Raw genomic sequence first — 20,781 nt, forward strand, 5'->3', positions numbered from 1 at the left:
TTCTTTATTATTCCTCTTGAAATGAGGGATATAAACTTTCTCAGTTTTAGGCTTAAGAGAAACAGAAACACTTCTGTTATCAACAGCAGACTTGGTACAAGTCAAATTTTCAATTTTAGCTTTAGATTCAACTAACTCTTGTTCCAAACTTTTCATCTTCTCATCTTGAGAGGAAATTTTATTTCTCAAAAATGCATTCTTTTTATTAGATTCATCTAATCTAACAATCAATTCCTCTTTTTCAAGATTAGCCAATTTTAACTCTCCCTTGAATTTCTTAGCAATTTTCATAGATTTCAATAATTCCTTACGAAGAGTTTCACAAGCATCAATAAAATCAACAGAAGCATGAGCACAAACATGATCAGAAAGATACTTCAAATTATCCATGATAACAGGGGTCAAGGATCAGCTCTTAGATCAAAAGATCTAAAACAAAAGAGCAACCTGCTCTGATACCACTTGTTAGTTTTTAGATCCCTTAAAACACAAATGGATTAACCTAGCTAATTAGCCAAGTTGTTACTTAGTCCAAATTCCAAATCTAGGTTATCACAATCAAACAATCATATCATGCAAAGCAGTGGAAAAATAAATAACACAACGATATGATAACCCAGGAAAACCAAACCGGTAAAAAACTTGGGGAGGATTTAACCTAGCTATCCTCAAGGTAAAAAGCAAATCTACTAGAAAGAATCGAAGTTCATACAATAAGACTTACAAGCCCCCACGCTTGACTTCTTATTGCTACCCACCAGTAGAACTTACTGACACGACCACGTGCAAACTCCGAATCCACGGACTCCTTCTTTCATTGGCTTTTGCAAAACACAAACACCCCCGTTTATGACTTTGAGATCCCACTCAAAGGTTTAGCAACACAAACTCTCCTATTTGTGACTCCAAGACCACCCTTGAAGGTTTAGATCATCAACACCTTTGATGACAAGAGAAGGCAACAACTTCTACAATACCGGATCTTGAGATTCTTCAAGGAATAACACCGGTAGAAGACATAAGAGAGCTTTTGGGTACAAAACCCTAGATCTACAAAAGAGGCACAAGATGCACACTAATCTCTCTAAAAAACTCTCAAAACCCCGCCTAGGGTTAGCTTATAATGTTCTTTAAATACTGGAAAAAACGGCTCGTGATATGGGCTTCAAATGAATAAGTTATGGCCTTTTTACGTTTGTTGATTTTGCTGAAATTTTGGATCAATTGAATCTGTCTTTCGATCAATCGAACCAACCAGCTTGTAACTCATTTGTTTTTATCCCAAACTTGAGTTTTTTGTCTTGGGCTTCAATGTAGACCATTCTAAACTAATGAGACTTAGTTTTTGTCATGTTTTGTCGTGGTTTGCCAATATTACAAACACAAAACCTAACACCTTCTCTTTTGGCCTGTATAATAACTTCTCTTCATGGACGCCTTCCTAAATTAAATGTTCTTTGTTTCAACATTGAACTCTGACTGCAAAAGCTAATGGTAGTAACTTACTGACAAAACCCTATGCAATCAGATTTAATCCTAAATCTATTGCTACCTCTAGTAGCAACTTACTAACATGATCATGTGCAAGTTCCAAATCTACGAACTCCTTCTCTCTTGGATTTGTAGCACACAGGCACTCACACTTGTGACTTTGAGATCCCATTCAAAGATTTCAAATCACAGTTTGTTGACCTATGCAGCCACTAGATTCCACCAAGACTAGATTGTAGATCTTGTTCCAGTCGATGCTTGTAGAGTTAGAAGGTACAAAACCTCTCAGATCTCACAGGAGTAACTCATAAGTCTTGTAAGAGTCTTCAAAACGTGGCTAGGGTTTTCTTTTTATATGTAGAGGTGTTGACTTGAAACCCTAAATATTTTTGCAGGCTTGGGCCTGTTTAAAAATTTGTAGAAATTATTTTTCTATTATTATCGATCGATCAAGCCTAATCCTTCGATCAGTTGAGCTTCATAGATAATCAATTCTATTTCTTAAAACTTGTACATTCATAAGTTTGACTTGCACAACTTTGAGCAATGTCTAACACTAATCCTAGACACGTTTTTGTTCTTGGTTTGCCAACATTACAAGTTGAAATTCTAAACATTTAGTCCTAAATCTTTAAAACCTAACAATCTCCCCCTTGGCAATCTGTGACAAAACACACTTAAAAAATAATTGCTCAACTCAAGAATTAGCCCAACTTACACATTGTTGCCTAAATACAATTCCATCACAATCCATTAACTATTTGTTGCTAGAATAGATAGTAGATGAGAAAGAATTAACCTGTAAGTTTCTGAAACACTCAAAACAAACCATAAATGCATGTGTAAAATTTACAATTTAAATCCAAAATATAAAAATTAAACTTGAATTCACAAAACATAAGAGACAGACTATATATCAAATGAATAAACATCAAATAAACTATCATAGTCATTGATCCAATAATGTTTGTGAAACAAGAACAATAAAAATAACATCAATGAGAAAAAATATACATCAAAAACTCTCATCAACAAAACAACTAAACTACTTAACTACTCCCCTAGAATACAAAATCTCTCTACTCTCACCCTAAGTACAAGAGACTATACTAAATCCTACTCTCCCTTTTTGTTACGCATTGTCAAAGGCAACCATCAAGGGTCAAAGGGTGGAGAAGGTGGAAAAGCACTCCTATACTCAGCAAAATATACTTTCAATACAGCAACCTCAGTAAGTAGCTCATCAATGAGCTGTCCATGAGCTGCCTGAGCGGTCATGAAGGTTTCCATCATGGCATGGAGTGAGAGAGGAGAAGCAAAAGTAGGATCAGCAATATCATCAGCATAAGGATCCACAGCAGCAGTAGGATCCACATGTATCTCTTCAGTAGTAGGCTGATCACTAGAGGCAAGAGCAGTAGTAGATACTTCACCTCTTGATCTGTTTGAAGTCCTAGTGCTTGGCTTAGCACTCTTGGTGTATGGGAAAGTGGGTCTACGAACTAGAGGTACACCTAGAGTTTCAGAAACTACATGCTTAGTTATCTTATACTCTTTGCCTCTTATTCAAGAAGTCAAATAATGACCACTTGTGTTCTCAGAATATATAGAGAGATTTAAGTAGAATTCTCTTACCAGGACAGCAGGAAGGGGCTGAGAAAATTCACACAAAGGACCCCAGTTTCTAGACACTAGATTCGTACGGATGGAAGGATCTAACTCATCTAGAACTAATTGTAGATGCGAAAGAATTAACCTGTAAGTTTCTGAAACACTCAAAACAAACCATAAATGCATGTGTAAAATTTACATCCAAAATATAAAAACTAAACTTGAATTCACAAAACATAAGAGATAGACTATATATCAAATGAATAAACATCAAATAAACTATCATAGTCAATGATCCAATAATGTTTGTGAAACAAGAATAATAAAAATAACATCAATGAGAAAAAAAAATACATCAAAAACTCTCATCAACAAACCAACTAAACTATTTAACTATTCCCCTTGAATACAAAATCTCTCTACTCTCCCCCTAAGTACAAGGGACTATACTAAATCCTACTCTCCCTTTTTGTTATGCATTGCATCAAATAGAGTTAGAGCAAAGGAAAACATGAAATTTTAGAAACTATATGATGCATGAAGTATATACATATATGATGCATGCTCTAATGCTTAAACATAGTTCAATTTTATCTTAATTTTGAAAATTGACCAAGAAAATTAGAAATTTTAGCGAAATCCCCAATTTTGAAACCCTAATTTTCCAAAAATCCTTATATTAACAAATTGAACAACACAACAGGTATAAAACATGTTATGATTACTCAATTAAACAATCTCATAAGCCAATTTTACTCAATTTCATCCAATTGAACAAAATCCCAAATTTCCTCGAGAACACATAAACTCTAATTTCAAAATTTTGAATAAATCATGAAATTTTTGAAATTAAAGTATGAGAATCATGTTTATATGATGCATAAATAAAAACCCATCCAACAAATTGGATAAAACCATCAAAATCAACAAAAACCCTAAAATCTCTTTAGTTCGAAATTTTTGAGAAATTGAAGAAAATGCATGAATGCATGTAAAATAAACAAAAAGAAGGGTCAAAAGAGTCTTACCAGATGTTTTGGAGAAAAACCTTTGAAGCTTTGACTCAGAAAAAGACAAAAAAAATTTTGACTAAGAGGAATTGAGAAAAGGATTGATGGAGATGACAAAGAATGAAGAACGAGGTTTAGATTCCTCTTATTTCCTTTTAAAAAATGATTTTCAACCGGTCAGAATGAAACAAGCCAGGAATCGAAAATATTCTAAAAACAAGTTCGACTGATTGGAAGAAATCGAAGAAGGAATCGAGTCAACCCAAGAGTTTTAGCCTTAAAAATGGATTTTTTCCAATCGTCAAAAAAAAAAAAAAAAAAAAAAAAAAAAAAAAAAAAAAAAAAAAAAAAAAAAAAAAAAAAAACAAGTTCATTCGATCAAATCCTAAAAATTTGAAAACTTGGGAATTTTCTGTAGAAACATTTTTAAAACAGTTTTTATAATATGAGATGCATGTTAATGATTCCAAATGTTTTCAAAATTCTTTACCTAAAAAAATTTATCAAGCTTCAAAATTTTCCTCACACGATTTTTATCTCACAACCCCAAAAAGTATTAAATATTTCAAGAAGCACAATTTCGGATGGCCACAAAAATTAACACACAATCACATGTACAGAGTTGAACAAGGATTTGTTTGTGGTGTGTGAAACTAGTAAGTGTATGCGTTACCTAAAAAGGTGATAGATAGAAAGAAATTAAACACACTTTCTACATAATCAATCACACAAGTTTGAAAGTGATTATCACCTAAAGAGTTACATCATATAACTTCCACATCTCTTAGAAAATACGCTTGCAATCATGTAAAAACAATTTTTTTAATTCTTTTTTTTTTATGCCCCTTTCTTTTTTGCTTTTATTTTTCTTTTGAATTCACATTTGATTTTCACATTCTTTTCACAATTAACACCTCGTTTAATCTTGCTGTACAAGTTCTACACTTTACTGAGCACGGCTTTTATAATTTGCACACAGGTGTTCATGATTGGCAAGTAACAGTGGTGAGATGATTATTTATGCCTTTCTTATAGGATTTTTTAGAACTTACAATCAAAAGAATGTGACTTCAAAATCAAGAGCATGTGTTTAAAAACCTAAACAACTCACACAACATAAGCACTACATAGCAAAACTAGCAAAGTGCAGAAAAATAGCTTATCTAAGCTAAAGAAGGTACACAGTCACGAAATGCAAATTCCATAGGCCAACCTCGATTACACAATTGAAGATGTGTAATACAAATACAAATTTTTATTTATAAAAATAATAAAAATAATAAAAATAAAAAACTTAAAACCATCATAAACAAAACCTAGAATGAAATGCAATAATGTAATGCAAATGCAGATCCTAATGAAAAACATTTTGGTCACAAGAGATTGAAAGAATTAGCACAAGGACCACAGATTTCTAAAGGAAGACTATGGACAAGTGATAACACCAATCACTTGACGAAGAGATTCAAACTTGCTTGCTCCTATCAAAAGTTTTGGTAAAGATGTCAGCATTCTGATTATCAGTAGGGATATACTCAAGAGAACAACTCTCCTTTCAACAAGATCCCTAATAAAGTGATATCTAATCACTATATGATTAGTCCTAGTAGAATAGATTGTTTGTTTGTTTAGATCCCTTAAAACGGATTTTTTAACCTAATATGTTAGCCAAGTGATTACTTAGGTTAATTATGAGATCTAGGTTAAACAAGAATAGATCATATCATGTGCAATAGTGGAAAATAAATTATACCACAATGTAATGACCTAGGAACACCAATGAAACCAACAATTTCAAGGTAAAAACCTAAGGAGGATTTGACCTAGCCATCCTCAAAGTGAAATAAATCCACTATAGAGAATTGAAGTTTTTACAATCTGAATTAACCCTAAATCTATTGTTACCTCCAGTAGTTATTAACTAACACGACCACATGCAAGTTCTGAATCCACGAGCTTCTCTCTTGGATAAGCAGCACACAAGCACCCACACTTGTGACTTTGAGATCCCACTCATAGGTTTTTTATTACAGCTTGTTGATCTATGTAGCAAATAGATTCCACCAGAACTTAATTGTAGATCTTGTTCTGGTAGATGCTTGTAAAGTTAGAAGACCTCTTAGATCTCATAGGTGTAACTCACAAGTCTTCTAAGAGTCTTCAAAACGTGGCTAGGGTTTTCTTTTTATATATAGAGGTGTTCAACTGAAACCCTAAACATTTTCGTGGGCTTGGGCTTGTTTAAAAAATCTGCAGAAATTATTTTTCTATGATTCTCGATTGATCGAGCCTAATCCTTCAATCAGTCGAGCTTCATAGAAAATCAATTCTATTTCCTGCAGCTTGTACATTCTTAAGTTTTGACCTATAAAACTTTGAGCAATATCTAACACTAATCCTAGACATGTTTTTGTTCTCGGTTTGTCAACAATACTAGTTGAAATTCTAAACATTTAATCTTAAATCTTTGGACCCTAACATTATTATTATTAACTCATGAATAAATCTTCATTAAATTTATATTATATATTTACTTATTATAAATGATTCCAATTAGTTCTAATTTATTTAATCAATTATTTATTTGATGATCGTACTTATTAGTTATTAATAATGTACATAAAAAAATACTATCAATCAACAAGAAATAAATAAATTTGATTACAATCTCTATGTATCTATCTAGGTTTCAATTCATATTAAAACTTGCTACAATTTTCATTTAACAATTTTGATTACTTTAGCTATATACAAAGTTATTTAACTAAAGGATTTTTACTTAATTATTTAATTAGTCTAGGTTGATACCTATATTTTTGTAAATTTAATTACAATTAGAACTAAGTGGAATCTGTTTGTTTGTTTAGACCCCTTAAAATAGATTGTTTAAACCTAGTGAATTAGCCAAGTAGCTACTTAGGTTAATTATGAGATCTAGGTTAAACAAAAAAATATTATATCATGCACAGCAGAAAAGAAAGAGGCACAACGATATGATTACCTAGGAAAACCAATGACACCAACCGTTTCAAGGTAAAAAACTTGTGGAGGATTTAACTTAATTTATCCTCAAGGCAAACAAATCCACTAAAAAGAATTAAAGTTTACAAAGGATTTAACTCTAAATTTGATGTTACCTCCAGTAGAACTTACTAACACGACCATGTGCAGCTCCAACTCCATGAACTCTTCTAACTTGGATTTGCAAAACACAAGCTCCCACACTTATGACTTTGAGATCCCACTCAAAGATTTAGCAACACAAACTCTCTAGTTTGTGACTTCAAGACCTTGAAGATTTAAATCATCAGCTGTTTATGATGATTCTATCGATTCTAATGATATGAGAATAGTTTCTAGTACTAACTTTGAAAGGAGAATGCACAGTACCTTTTAGATCTCACAAGAGCACCTCCAAAGTCTTCACAAAATGTGCCTTAGGGTTTCCTTTAAATACTATGTGAAGTAGATTTAAAAGCCTAATCACTTAGTGGGCTTAATGAGCAGTGGACCAAAATTAAAATCTACAAAATTCGCACCTCGATAGGTCGAGCCTATCTTTTGATTGGTCGAACCTAGCATGTTTCGAATTCTTCTTTCTACAGCTTGTATGTTCTTGTATTCTAACTTGTAACACCTTGAGCAATGTCTAATAAATCCTATAGACTTTAAGATCTATACCTCTCACATCTCCTAGAAAACACGCTTGCAATCATGTAAAAGTATTTTGTTTCTTTTTGCTTTTTCTTTTTCTTTGTTTTTATATTTTATATTTTTCTTTTGAGCACAATCAAAGATATTATTCATGGGCATATGGGAGATAGAAAAGAAAAAACCCTTGTTACACAATTTTTTTAATTCTTTTTCAACACCTCATTTAATATTGTTGTGCAAGTGCTACACCTTACCAAATACAACTTTTATAGTTTGCACACAGGTGCTCATAATTGGCGAGTAGCAGTGGTGAGATAGTTATTTATGCCTTTCTCTTAGGATTTTCTAGTCCTTACAATCAAAAGAATGTGACATCAAAATCAAGATTGTTTGTATAAAGACTATAAATAACTCACACCATTAAGCAATACATAGCACAAACTAGCAAAGTGCAAAAAATAGCTCATCAAAGCTAAACAAGGTACACAGTCATGAAATGTAAATTTCAGTAGCCACCCTTAATTATGCACTTAGTGGTGTGTAATACAAAAAAAATAAAAATCTTTTTGTGTTTTTATATTATGACCAAAAACAAAAGGCACATATTATGCTAAATGAATACAATGCAAAAGCAATGTATGAAAGTGCTCAATTAAGCTATAGATGTCACACAAACAAGAAATAGCAATTTCTTAATTAACCCAGGAATACATGTACAAACTAGTACATACTTATACAAAATCATAAATAGCTCATGCCTTTAGTTATGCAACACATACTTTCTATGTTTCTCCACAATATCAAGCACATTCTAAATCAAGAGAGAAAGATCATAATTCATGTAATCCTCAAGAAAAATAAAACTAGACACAAAACAAAGTATTTTTGTCTGTTCGAAATTTTTCAATGTTTTTGGATTTTTTTTTTTTTTTTGGAATAATCAAAACAAACTAAAAACTAGACAGCCAAAAACAAAAAGTAAACATGTCCACAAATAATTGAAAAAATTAAATAAAGGATAAGTAGACAACACTCACCTGAGAAAATCTTCTCACCCATACAATATGCATCTTTGGCTTTGTAGGTGAGTAACCATGATAAATAGAGTGTATTTGAGGGATTAAACACTTCTTCTGAAACAGATTGAAATCCTGCAATTTCCTTTCACAAGCCAACAAACTTAAATTTTTCAAAAGCAGATGAAACAATTTATCAAGACTTATGGGAGGAGAAATATCATCACATATCCTAGACTGAAACACAGCATGCTTCAATTTATGACAATTAGGACCAATGTGATCGGAAACACCACAAAAGTGACATACAAGAATAAATTTAGGAATATCAGTATTCCTAACAGCAAATTTAGTTTCAGATTTTGGTTTTTACCTCAACAAAGAACAATTTGGTCTAATATGACCAACAACACCACAAAGGTGAGAGGTAGGCACAAAAAACATATTTCTTTTGCACTCTAATAGAAGGTTTAGACACAAGTTTAGAAACTTCAGTGTCTACATCAAAACCTTTACCTTTGTCTAACCTAGAAACATAAGCCTTTTCTTTATAATTTCTCTTGAAAGGAGGAATATACATTTTGCCTTTAGGCTTAGGAGGAACAGAAACAGAAACAAATTTGTCATCAATACCAAGTTTGGTATTAGACAAATTTTCAAGTTTAGCTTTAGACTCAGCTAACTTTTATTCCAAAATTTTCATCTTGAGAGGAGAATTGATTTCTCAAAAATTCAGTCTTTTCTTTAGATTCATCTAATCTCACAATCAATTCCTCTTTTTCAAGATTAGCAAATTTTAACTCTTAAATTTCTTAGCAATTTTCATAGATTTAAATAGTTCCTTACTAAGAGTTTCACAAGCATTAATAAAATCAATAGAAACATTAGTTTCCTTTTTATTCAAAACATCATAGCTAAAAGCAGTAAGACAATTAAAATTATCCATGATAATAGGGATCAAGGATCTCACTCAGGATGTTAATCCAATCAGAGTGAACCCACTTTAATATCACTTGTTTGTTTGTTTAGATCCCTGTAAACCAAATTTCTTTAACCTAATAAATTAGACAAGTAGTTACTTAGGTTAATTATGAGATCTAGGTTAAACATATGCAATCATATTACTTAGTGCGGAAAAGTAAATAAGACAGCAATATGATTACCCAAGAAAACCAATGAAACTAACCATTTTAAGGTAAAAATCTGAAGAGGATTTAATCTAACTATCCTCAAGGTAAACAAATCCACTATGATAGAATGGAAGTTTACAATAGATTTAAATCCTAAATCTAAAGCTATCTCATGTAGAACTTATTAACACGACCACATGCAGCTCCAACTCTATGGACTTTTCTATCTTGAATTTGCTTTGCACAAGCACCCACATTTGTGACTTTGAGATCTCACTCAAAGATTTAGCATCACAAACTCTCTGGTTTGTGACTTCAAGACTACCCTTAAAGGTTTAAATTATTAGCTATGTATGATCTTGTTCCAACAACTTTAGATTGATCGGTTCTAATAATATGTAGATGGAATTCCGGTAGTGACTTTGAAAGGAGAAGTCATAGAACCTTTTAGATCTCAAAAGAGCATCTCCAAAGTGATAACAAAACATACCTAGGGTTTTATTTAAATACTATGTGAAATAGATCTAAAACCATAATCACTTAATGGGCCAATGGACTATTGGACTTAATTAAAATTCTGTAGAACCCATGTCTCAATCGGTCAAACTTGGCAAGTTTTCAATTTCTTGAATCTGCAACTTTCTTAATCATGTATTCTGACTTGCACCACCTTGAGCATTGTTTAATCAAACCTATAGAATCTAAGATCTATATCTAGATAAGTTTATGTTTACAGTTTTCCAATTATTCTAAACTTTAACAACCTAACAGAATCAACTAGAGATTACGTGCAAACAACAAATCCAATGATAAAGCGATGTTTTTGAAATAATCTAATTAACCATAATTACCAATCTAATCTTTGAGAGTAGATCTCTATGTCATGAACAAGGGAGTTCGTGTGCAGATATCTAGAATAGAAGAGTCTGAGGATTTTGGAGCTACATATAGTTATGCCAGTAAATACTACATTAGATTTAGAGTTAAACCTATTATACAAATTTTGATTATATTTTAGTGGATATGTTGCCTTGAAGATTGTTTTGGTTAAATCATCCTCATTTTATTTATTTTATTTTATTGTGAAAAAAATTGTTTCATCACTTTTTATGGGTCATCATATTTGTCTCATCTGTAATTTGTGCTTGTGTGATGTGTTAATCAATTCAATCAAGAGCATATTTACTAAAATTTAATTAATTTTATGACAATAGAGGCCTAAACCCTCAAGGACGGACCTAGGATTTCAAGGTAGAGGGAGCCGAAGTATAAGTAAAAAAAAAAAACTCCAAATAGGCATCCATATACTATTAGAAAATTATAAATATACAAAATCATTATTTATTAATACATTAAGATGCAACAATCATCTACTAACAAAGACAAAAAAATAAAAAATAAAAAAATAAAAAAAATAAAAATTTAATACTAAGCTAGCTAAGTTTTTTTTTTTTTTTTTTTTGAAATTAGAGCATTCACAGTAGTGGTGCTAAAAAATTTAGCTTTTAGCACCTCAAAGGCTATATTATTTATTTTACCACCTCACTTTACAACACACTAAACCTCAAATATTCTAGTTTTTTACCACTTTATTTAAAATAATATAAACAACTCATTGAAATAATAAATGAAGAGAGATAATATGTGATTTTTAATTGAAGGAAGAGGGAGAATCTTAATAAAATATTGTATTTTATTTTTAAAAACTTATTATAGTCAACGGGTATTTAAACTAGTTTACTGTAGTTACAAAAAAAATTTAGTTTTAACTTCTCCAAGAACATAGTTTTTTGGTTCTTTGGAGGTAAAATAGTTTTTTTTTTTTGGCTAAATTACAATTGTCATTGTAAATACTTTTATTGTTTTTGTTAAGTTTTTGGGTTGGATAGTTGCTAGTTGGTCTAGGCTTGTTAGACTCATTGGATAGAAGAGGGGCTAAGGTTTGGGAAAATAGGGACCCAACCACAAAACTGAAAAATATAACAAGTACAAAAAAAATAAAAAATAAAAATTTGGGCCGGGGGTTGGGTCCGTTCCTGTAAACCCTTAACAACAATAATATAGATTCATAATAGATAAAGAGGTAAATAGATAAAGAGGCAATGTGAAATGTGAAATGAAGTGTCGGAGCGTACATATTTATCAGAATATATAATTGGACCAGTGACAATCATTAACCAATGAGGTGTCGGAGCGTAAATACCATTGTTTCTCAAAAAGCAATAAAAAAGTCTGGACGGCTAACTTTTTTAACCAACCTGTTGGACCTTAGCAGGCCCGCGTTATACGCTGACAGGAGCATATAAGTAGCTAGGTAATTAGCTCACAAGTGAAACGACAGTAGTCAATCGTCATGGCTAACAACGTGATAAACATTCTCAAATTAGTTTTCTTTCTATTTTTCTCATGCTTGTTGTCTACTTCTCATGGCGTAAGTATGGATAATCTTAAATCAGGTGATACACTCAATTCCTAGTTTCTCTCTCTCTCTCTCTCTCTACATATACACACACTAGATTTGTTCAATCATTTACTCAATTCCTCAATTATCTTTGATTTTTCTTTTTTTAAAACCTATAAAATTCTCTTGGCCCCTGATTCCATTTAAATATGCTCAATCATTAACTCAGTTCCCAAACAGATTCAGATCGAGCTCTCTCCAAACTTAAACTTCCTTAAGAAATAGCAGCTCTCTCTCTCTCTACATATACACACACTGAAAGGTTTTTCTTTAAAAGTTTCGCCCTGTTGGGCTTTATGGAGCCTATTTTGTTTGATCCGGTTTGACGACCCAATCCGAATAATATTGCGTGGTTTTTAATGGGAGATTTATAGAGAAAATATTGTAGCCGCATGTTGTATTGAATTCTTCCCTGAAAATAAGGAAATCCCTACAACTCCGTGGACGTAGGCAAATTGCCGAACCACGTAAATATTGTCTTGTGCATGTGATTGTTTTTTTTTTTTTTTTGGGCGTGTGTTTTCTCCAATTTTTTTTTTTTGTTTCTCACTGGTTGGGAATTCGACTTAATTCCCTACATGCCCTAGTTAGATATTCAAGTGTATTGCATCTAAATTATCTTAATTGACGTTTTATTGGAAAAATGTTTGTTACTTATAGATGGTACACAAATTAGCAATTGCTAAGGATCTTAGGAAATGTTGATCTTATTCAAGTTTTATGTGCCTTGTACTCTGGGCTTACACAAATTACAGATGCAACAAAAAATGAATCTAGGGCAAGAATTTCAAAACACAAACCATTAGTAAAATTAACTAAACAAAGGCTTGTCTAATTTTCTCTTCCACTGAGGTTTCAAATACAAACTGTTAAAGATTTCTAAAATTGGTTAGATTGGAGCTTCATATTATGTTATATTAATTAGTTACATTTCTACACCTTTTTAGTTAAGTTTTAGGTTTGAAGGATCTGAACTTTGAATGATCCCTTAGATCGATCTCTTTTGCTTATTATGCTTAACACTCGTTTATCCCTTCGTAAGGGTACTCATCTTCCATAATTTTTTTTTTTTTTAAATGAAAATTTATTTCCCTTGTATTTGTAGATTTTCCATATTCAGTACAACTTGGATCAAAATCAGAAAATATTTTCTTATTTGATGGTTATTAACACTGCTATATATGACCAGGTATAGGAACAAAGAAGTGGATATGCGTTGCAATTTTCACAGCCATTGCTCTACTCGTGATTGTTTTCTGCATATTGTGTTATCTACTCAAACGGAGAGCAGTTGTAAATCAAGGTGTGTATATATATATAATATTTAAATTTACCAATTCTTGATTATTAATATGATATATGCAAATTATGATGTTCTGTGGAAATTTAAACAGGAAGTGATGAAACAAACGGTAAAAATGGATTGCTTGCTTTATTGAGCTTGGACCCATCTATCAACATGAATGAAATTCTAAATGATTGGAATGATGGAGCTCGTTTCAGTGTTATTAGCCATACATGTGTCATGGCTGCAACAAACAATTTTTCGTTAGAAAACAAGCTTGGAGAAGGAGGCTTTGGGCCTGTGTATAAGGTCACCTCTAAATAAATTTCTACATCAAGTAGTTTTGAGTAACTTACATCTAAGCTGAATTAATCTTTTTTAATCACCACATCAGGGAAAATTGGCAGGGGGGCAAACAATAGCGATAAAGCGATTGGGGCGAAATTCAGGACAAGGAATATTGGAGTTCAAGAATGAGCTGATAGTCATACCTAAACTCCGTCATTTGAATATTGTTAAACTTATTGGTTGTTGCATTCATGGAGAAGAGAGGATGTTGGTTTATGAATACATGCCCAACAAAAGTTTAGATTACTTTCTATTTGGTTAGAAAAACATTGACTTTTACTAGTACTTCCTTCGCTTATTTTTCAAAAATAAATTTTAACTTTATTATACTACTTTCTAAAAACTAGATTATTGATCACATCTATTTAATTGTTTATATTGGATAGATTCAAAGAGGAGCAAGTTATTAGATTGGAAAAAACGTTTCAACATAATTGAAGGAATTGCTCAAGGACTACTCTATCTCCATAAATATTCAAGACAAAGAATAATTCATAGAGATCTAAAAGCTAGTAACATACTCCTTGACCAAAACATGAATCCTAAGATTTCTGATTTTGGCATGGCACAAATTTTCAAACCAGATGAATTGGAAGCAAACACTAATGTAATTGTTGGAACATAGTAAGTTAATAATAAACCCATACACTTGTGATGATTAAGTTCCTATTTTAATATTACTATTACATGTGTTCAATTCAATCACTTGTGAAATGAAATATTTATTGTGTTTTTGATGTAGTGGCTATATGTCTCCTGAGTATGCTATGGAAGGGGTGTTCTCTATAAAATCCGATGTCTATAGCTTTGGAGTCTTGATGCTTGAAATCGTGAGTGGTAGAAAAAACAATAGCTTCTACCATGTTGACTACACACTCAATTTAGCAAGATATGTATGTCAATTAAATTTAAGCCTTGGATTTTATTTATATTCATTGTTATGTGTGCTTCTAATATTGTAAATGATTTTCTCAGGCATGGAATTTATGGGAAGAAGGCCAAGGGCTAGAACTAATTGATCCTTCAATAAGTGATTCATGTGTCAAATATAAGGTGTTGAGATGGATCCATATCGGTCTCCTATGTATACAGAATAACACTGATGATCGGCCCACTATTTTAGATGTTTTATTTATGTTGAGAAATGATAGTACACCATTGCCTTTGCCAAAAAACCAACCATTTTTTTTTTTGGATGAAATGGCTTTAGGGCAATTATTCCCAGGTCCTAACAAAGACTCAAGTCGTTCTTTTTAGTGGATTGCTTGTCCACTTCTGCCATGGCAGATGATATAGTAATAGAGAGGATAATTATCCTTTGTTATCTAGCTTTACCACTTCTGCTAGGTTCAGGTTTTTCTTTTCTCCCTCATTAACTTTCTTTGCCTATATGGCTGTCATGGTGGCTCATAGTAGAGAATTGTCAACTATACCTTTCCCTGTAATTGTTGTAATATGAACTCGCTGCCTGAATCTACTCGGGATGTGTGGAGGAAGGATGTTAGTGTTGTTCTTGCTTAATGAAATTGGTATTTATCTAAAAAAATAAAATTAATAACTAAATCTTCACCTTTCAACTACGCTACATATTAGTGTGCAATTTTCTTAGTCATAGATATCATATATCTTTTTCTTTTTTTAACCATTTCTTGTAGAACATTCGATTTCTTTGACTTATTGTTCAATTCCTCGTACATGAGAAGAATATTTGCTAAAACAACACATTTTATTGCCAAGGGTTTTTTCTTTTTTTCTTTTTGGGGGGTGGGCGGTGGGGGTGGGGGGGTTTTGTTGTTCAATCAATGTCACATTAATACTAAGATTGACATCAATATCATATATGTATTAAACGTTAATTTATTACTAATATATAGCTTATTTCTTAGCTATTTTCACTACAAAAAACGGGGCCTGAAGCCGCGTTTTGGAGCCGTGTTTTTGGAAAACGCGGCTCCAGCCATTCCTTTGAGCCGCGTTTTCCAAGAACGCGGCTCAAAGGAAAGGCTGGAGCCGCGTTTTTCCAAAAATGTGGCTCAATAACGCGGCTTCATGCCGTGCGGCTAAATTTTTTTTTTTTTTTTTTAATTGTAGCTTGAGCTGCGTTTCAAAAACGCAGCTTCAGAAATGCTTGAAACGTACTGTACAAGGATGGAGCTGCGTTTGAAACGCAGCTTCAAGTTTCAGTATAAACAAAAAAAAAAAAAACGAAACGTGGAATCCCTCACCATCGAAACAGAAAACTGGCTCTCCGATCGCACAAAACCCTCACCGATCGCCCACACTCCCCTCACCGATCACACATTCCCCTCACCGCTCCAAAACAGTCCCCTCACCGCTCGCACATCCCCTCACCGATCGTAGATAACTCTCACCGATCTCAGACAACTCTCACCGATCTCACACTCCCCTCACCGATCTCAGCCCACTCTCACCGATCTCAAGCCTATGTGAATCCCCTCACTTCAACCCTATGTGAATCCCCTTCCTCCCTCCGCTCTTCCTCCTCTTCGTTTCCTTCGCATCGATCGCTGGCACACACCCATTCTCGCAAGGCCGACTAGCAGTAAGTTTTTCAAAATTTTTTGTTTTGATTCCTGTTATGGGGTTCCTATTTTTGCTTTACGGTTTCGATTTTAGGTTTAGGGTTTCGGCCGTCGATCTAGGGTTTTGATTTTGGGTATAAATGTTCAATTTCAATATTTGGTTTTATATTTCAATATTTCAATATTTGGTTTAGGAGATGTTTGATCGATGAATTCATATTGGGTTTATTCATGTTTGTCATTTTTGCTTGGTGGGTTTTTGATATCTGTGTGTGTGTGTGTGTGTGTGTTGCTGCTGCTGCTGCTCTGTGTGTGTGTGTGTGTGTTGCTTGTGCTGCTCTGTGTGTGTGTGTGTGTGTGTGTGTGTGTATTTGTTGTGCTGCTGCTGCTTTGCTTCTGTGTGTGGTCTGTGTGGGTGTTGTTACTGGTTGGCCTGCTCTGTGTTGTGTGTGGCTGCTAGTGTGTGTTGGCTGCTGGTAGTGGGTTGCTGTGCTGCTGTTGTGTTGGTGTGTGTGTGTGGTGGTGCCTGCTCCTGTGGTGTGGTATGTTTGCTCTGCTGCTCTGCGTGTGTGTGTTGCTGCGGATCCTATTGTCTGTGTTTGTGTGTGTTGCTTGTGCTGCTGTGTGTGTGTGTGTATGTTGCTATTGCTGCTGCTGCTGCTCTGTGTGTGTGTTGTTACTGGTGTTGCTCTGTGTTTGTGTGTGTGCTGCTGGTGTGTGTGTGTTGCTGGTGCTGCTGTTGTGTGTGTGTGTATGTGTGTGTGTTGCTGCTGCTGCTGTGTGTGTGTGTGTGTGTGTGTGTCGCTGCTTCAACTTCATGTTCTCTCAATTTTGCTTCAGGAACTCATGCCTTCTTTACCAAATTATGTTGAAGTTCATTTGAAGCTTTCATAGCTTGGGTGAGTAAGAAACACTTTTTTCTTTAAAGTATCTCCTCCAACTTTGCTCCTCAATCTAACTATCAATTATTATATCCGTTCTTTAGATTTGCTAATGCTGAATAAAGGATTGAAGAGGTAAAATGCGACTGCTTCTGGTGTCTAATCTTGAAGGTGGTTTATTCTGGCTATGTTTGTTATTACCTTGCTATTAGAATCTGTAACAAGACAGATGCAAAAACGGTTAACATTGGTGTTTGGTTTGTACACTTGACGTGGCCATCATGACTTATGAGAAGCAATAAACCTGTGAACTAATTCTTAGGAATGAATCAATCATTGTTTTGTTGTAGCTTGTATTTTCAGTTCATCTTTTCGTATATATAAGATGACCAAATCCTTACACAACCAATGTATTGTTTGGTGTTTTTTCTATTCTTAGTAAAATTTTACTTAAAAATTTTACTATTGCAGAGAATGTCTAGAAATAGTCCAAAATCTGACAGCCAAAAATAACAAACAAAAATAATCTACTTGTGAAGTTTGATAAAGTGGATTGTGTTAGGTTTAGCGTTGGCAAATCCCATAACATTGTAACTTTCAAGCCATCTCTGTTGTGTTCACTAGAGTCTTTTCATGTTCAAGAGAATGTGTTTTGTGTGGAAGATGCAGCTCAAGATGTGCAGGAAAAACAGTGTTCAACTGCTCTTTGATTGAGGCTTGATCAATTGAGAATCGTGGCTTTTAAAGTCCATAAAATCGATTGTGACTAGATTTTCATACCCTACCATGATTAAGTATGAAATCAATTTGAATATAATTGTCTAGCTGAAAACTTTTGTATGGCATGCTTGTTCTTCCACTTTGTGTGTGTGTGTGTTGTTGCTGCTGTGTGTGTGTGTGTGTATGTTGCTGTTGCTGCTGCTGCTGCTCTGTGTGTGTATGTTGTTGTTGCTGCTGCTGCTGCTCTGTGTGTGTGTGTGTGTTGTTACTGGTGCTGCTCTGTGTTTGTGTGTGTGCTGCTGCTGTGTGTGTGTGTGTGTGTGTGTGTGTTGCTGGTGCTGCTATGTGTGTGTGTGTGTGTGTTGCTAAACAAGTTTTAGAACCTTGATTTGAACAACTTATCTCATTTATGTTAGGTGTGATAACTCAAATGCTTTGTTAGAATTTTTATTATTATTAAAGTACATATTTTGTCACATAATATGCAGATGGTAATAAACTAATAATGACATTTCAGAATTATTGATAATTTGTTCAATTTGGTCCATGTCGGTCTATTCAATCCACCTTAGTCCTTTCGGTCCACTTCGATCCATTCAGTCTATTTTGGTCCTTTCGGTCCAATTCGGTCCTTTTAGTCCACTTCAGTCCTTTCGGTCCAATCAGTTCACTTCGGTCATTTTGGTCCATTCAGTTCACTTCGGTCATTTTGGTCCATTCAGTCTATTTTGGTCCTTTCGGTCCAATTCGGTCCTTTTAGTCCACTTCAGTCCTTTCGGTCCAATTTGGCCCTTTGATCCACTCGGTCTTATTGGTCTAGTTCAATCGAAAATGACAAAAAGTAATATAATTATTTTTAATTGTTTAATTTAATTATTTGTGGTATTATTTACTATCTTTGTTTATGTTCCCCCTACATGATATTATTATTATTTTTTTTTATAGGGGTAAGAAATTTAAAGATTATGGTATTAAATTTAGTATCATAATCTACAATCTTCTAATGCATAAGTTATTCAATGGAATTCTATTTCATATGAAGATTGTGAAGCTCATCTTACAATGTATAAATTATATAACATATCATGGCAGAAATTCATCTGTAAATAAATTTATTGCCCTCTTCATTCTCTAACAATAAACGCCGTTAATATTTTCATACAATCACACAAACTAGTTAATATGATAAAACAAAGCCATAAAAGTAGCTTTTTATGTTGAAGACTCTTGTTATGTGGTTGGAAGAAGCACAGACTTTTTATTGAACATATATATATCGATACAAACAATTGTAAATGCCTCATGCATTGCATAGACCTACAACTAGTTATGATAATAACCAATCCATTAGGGAGGTAAAGTGCACTAATTTAATTTTTAAACTCATGTTATCCAATAACAAATGTTATACATGGTCAATGAAAAACAAGTCATGTAGAACTGTTTTATGTCATTTCCTTATGCCTTTTCACCCTCTAGTCCTTTTTTTTTTCTTTCTTTTTCTAATTTTAATTTTTTATTTTGCGAAACACACACTTTATTCTTGATGTTTGATTGGGAAATACGAGAAACATGTGATTTTTTTTTTTATTTAGCCAGGTTTGAGTGAAAAGGGAATGAAACAGGGTTGGCCCAACAAAATTTGGGGCCTAAGGAAATCAGATTTTTATTTGTGACTTTGTTTTAGATTGGTTTTGATTTTGAAGGTATTATTGTAGATCAATTCAGTTGGTTGAACTGCAAACTGTGGTTTGGTACAGAATGGCCAACAGTTTAAGTCCATTTGTTTATGAGATGCATAGTGATCGATTAATCGTATTGGATTGGTTTGGTACAAAGTACAAAGTAGGAAAAATTTTTGTTAAGTTTCTAGATGGTACAACTATTGGTGGACCCTAAAGTGGATTTTTTTTTTTTAATTTTAATTATGAAAATTTTACTGACTAGTTTGTCTTATTTTACTATGATTATTGATGTCTTATGGTAGTTGTGAAATTTGATAGTGTTTGTTTACGAAGTTGGTTTAGTTGATAAGGTTAACAATATACTTTATATTATATTTTCTATGTTGGTATACAATATATTAAAATAATCTAAAAGAAAGGAATAAATCTCATTGCTATGTTACAAAATAAAATTAAGTAAGCATTGCGACAATTGTTCCAAGACGAAAGCACCTATCTTTTTGGTACTCATGAAAGCTAACATCTAGATGTATTGTGCTTTGGATGAAGGGCATATCTCACTTGTAGTGCCTGTTGTATCAATTTCTTGTGATTAGTTAAGATGACTACTTATATGTGATTTGTCATTTTTTTTTTAGCAATATATGTGTGAATTTCAGTCAGATATTCTCATATTTTTTCAAGGGATTTTGTTAGTACTTTATTTTTTAATTCTTGAAGGAGGTAAGAAATCATTTATTTATTTTTAATTATATACATACATACATACATACATATATATATATATATATATATATTGAGGTTTTAATGTTCTAGGAATATGTTCTTCTATCGAAGGAGTTGGAATTTCTTAATATTCATAATTACATATATGGTACCAATTCTCTTGTTAAAATATGTGTGTTTGGATTGACTTATTTGTTGCGTTGTTGATTTATTAAAAATG

The 20,781-nt window shown here is 33.0% G+C and overlaps 1 protein-coding gene across 1 annotated transcript; it reads left to right on the plus strand.

Moving 5' to 3' along the window:
* Positions 1 to 10,795: 10,795 nt before the first annotated feature.
* Positions 10,796 to 15,263, plus strand: LOC115965018 (G-type lectin S-receptor-like serine/threonine-protein kinase At1g67520). Its single transcript, XM_031084231.1, has 7 exons — positions 10,796 to 10,871; positions 13,563 to 13,676; positions 13,768 to 13,967; positions 14,053 to 14,263; positions 14,393 to 14,630; positions 14,749 to 14,899; positions 14,982 to 15,263. The coding sequence occupies exons 1-7, from the start codon at positions 10,796 to 10,798 to the stop codon at positions 15,261 to 15,263; spliced, it is 1,272 nt and encodes a 423-aa protein (XP_030940091.1).
* The last annotated feature ends 5,518 nt before the right edge of the window (positions 15,264 to 20,781 follow it).

The sequence above is a fragment of the Quercus lobata genome, chromosome 10, assembly GCF_001633185.2.
Source record: "Quercus lobata isolate SW786 chromosome 10, ValleyOak3.0 Primary Assembly, whole genome shotgun sequence".
In the NCBI taxonomy this organism is placed as follows: Eukaryota; Viridiplantae; Streptophyta; class Magnoliopsida; order Fagales; family Fagaceae; genus Quercus; species Quercus lobata.

Bases quoted from the DNA above. Each gene is read 5' to 3' on its own strand.
- LOC115965018 (XM_031084231.1), top strand. From the start codon at position 10,796: ATGAACAAGGGAGTTCGTGTGCAGATATCTAGAATAGAAGAGTCTGAG. The intron at 13,968-14,052 runs GTCACCTCTAAA...TCACCACATCAG, and splicing joins GCTTTGGGCCTGTGTATAAG to GGAAAATTGGCAGGGGGGCA. The intron at 14,900-14,981 runs GTATGTCAATTA...TGATTTTCTCAG, and splicing joins CACTCAATTTAGCAAGATAT to GCATGGAATTTATGGGAAGA.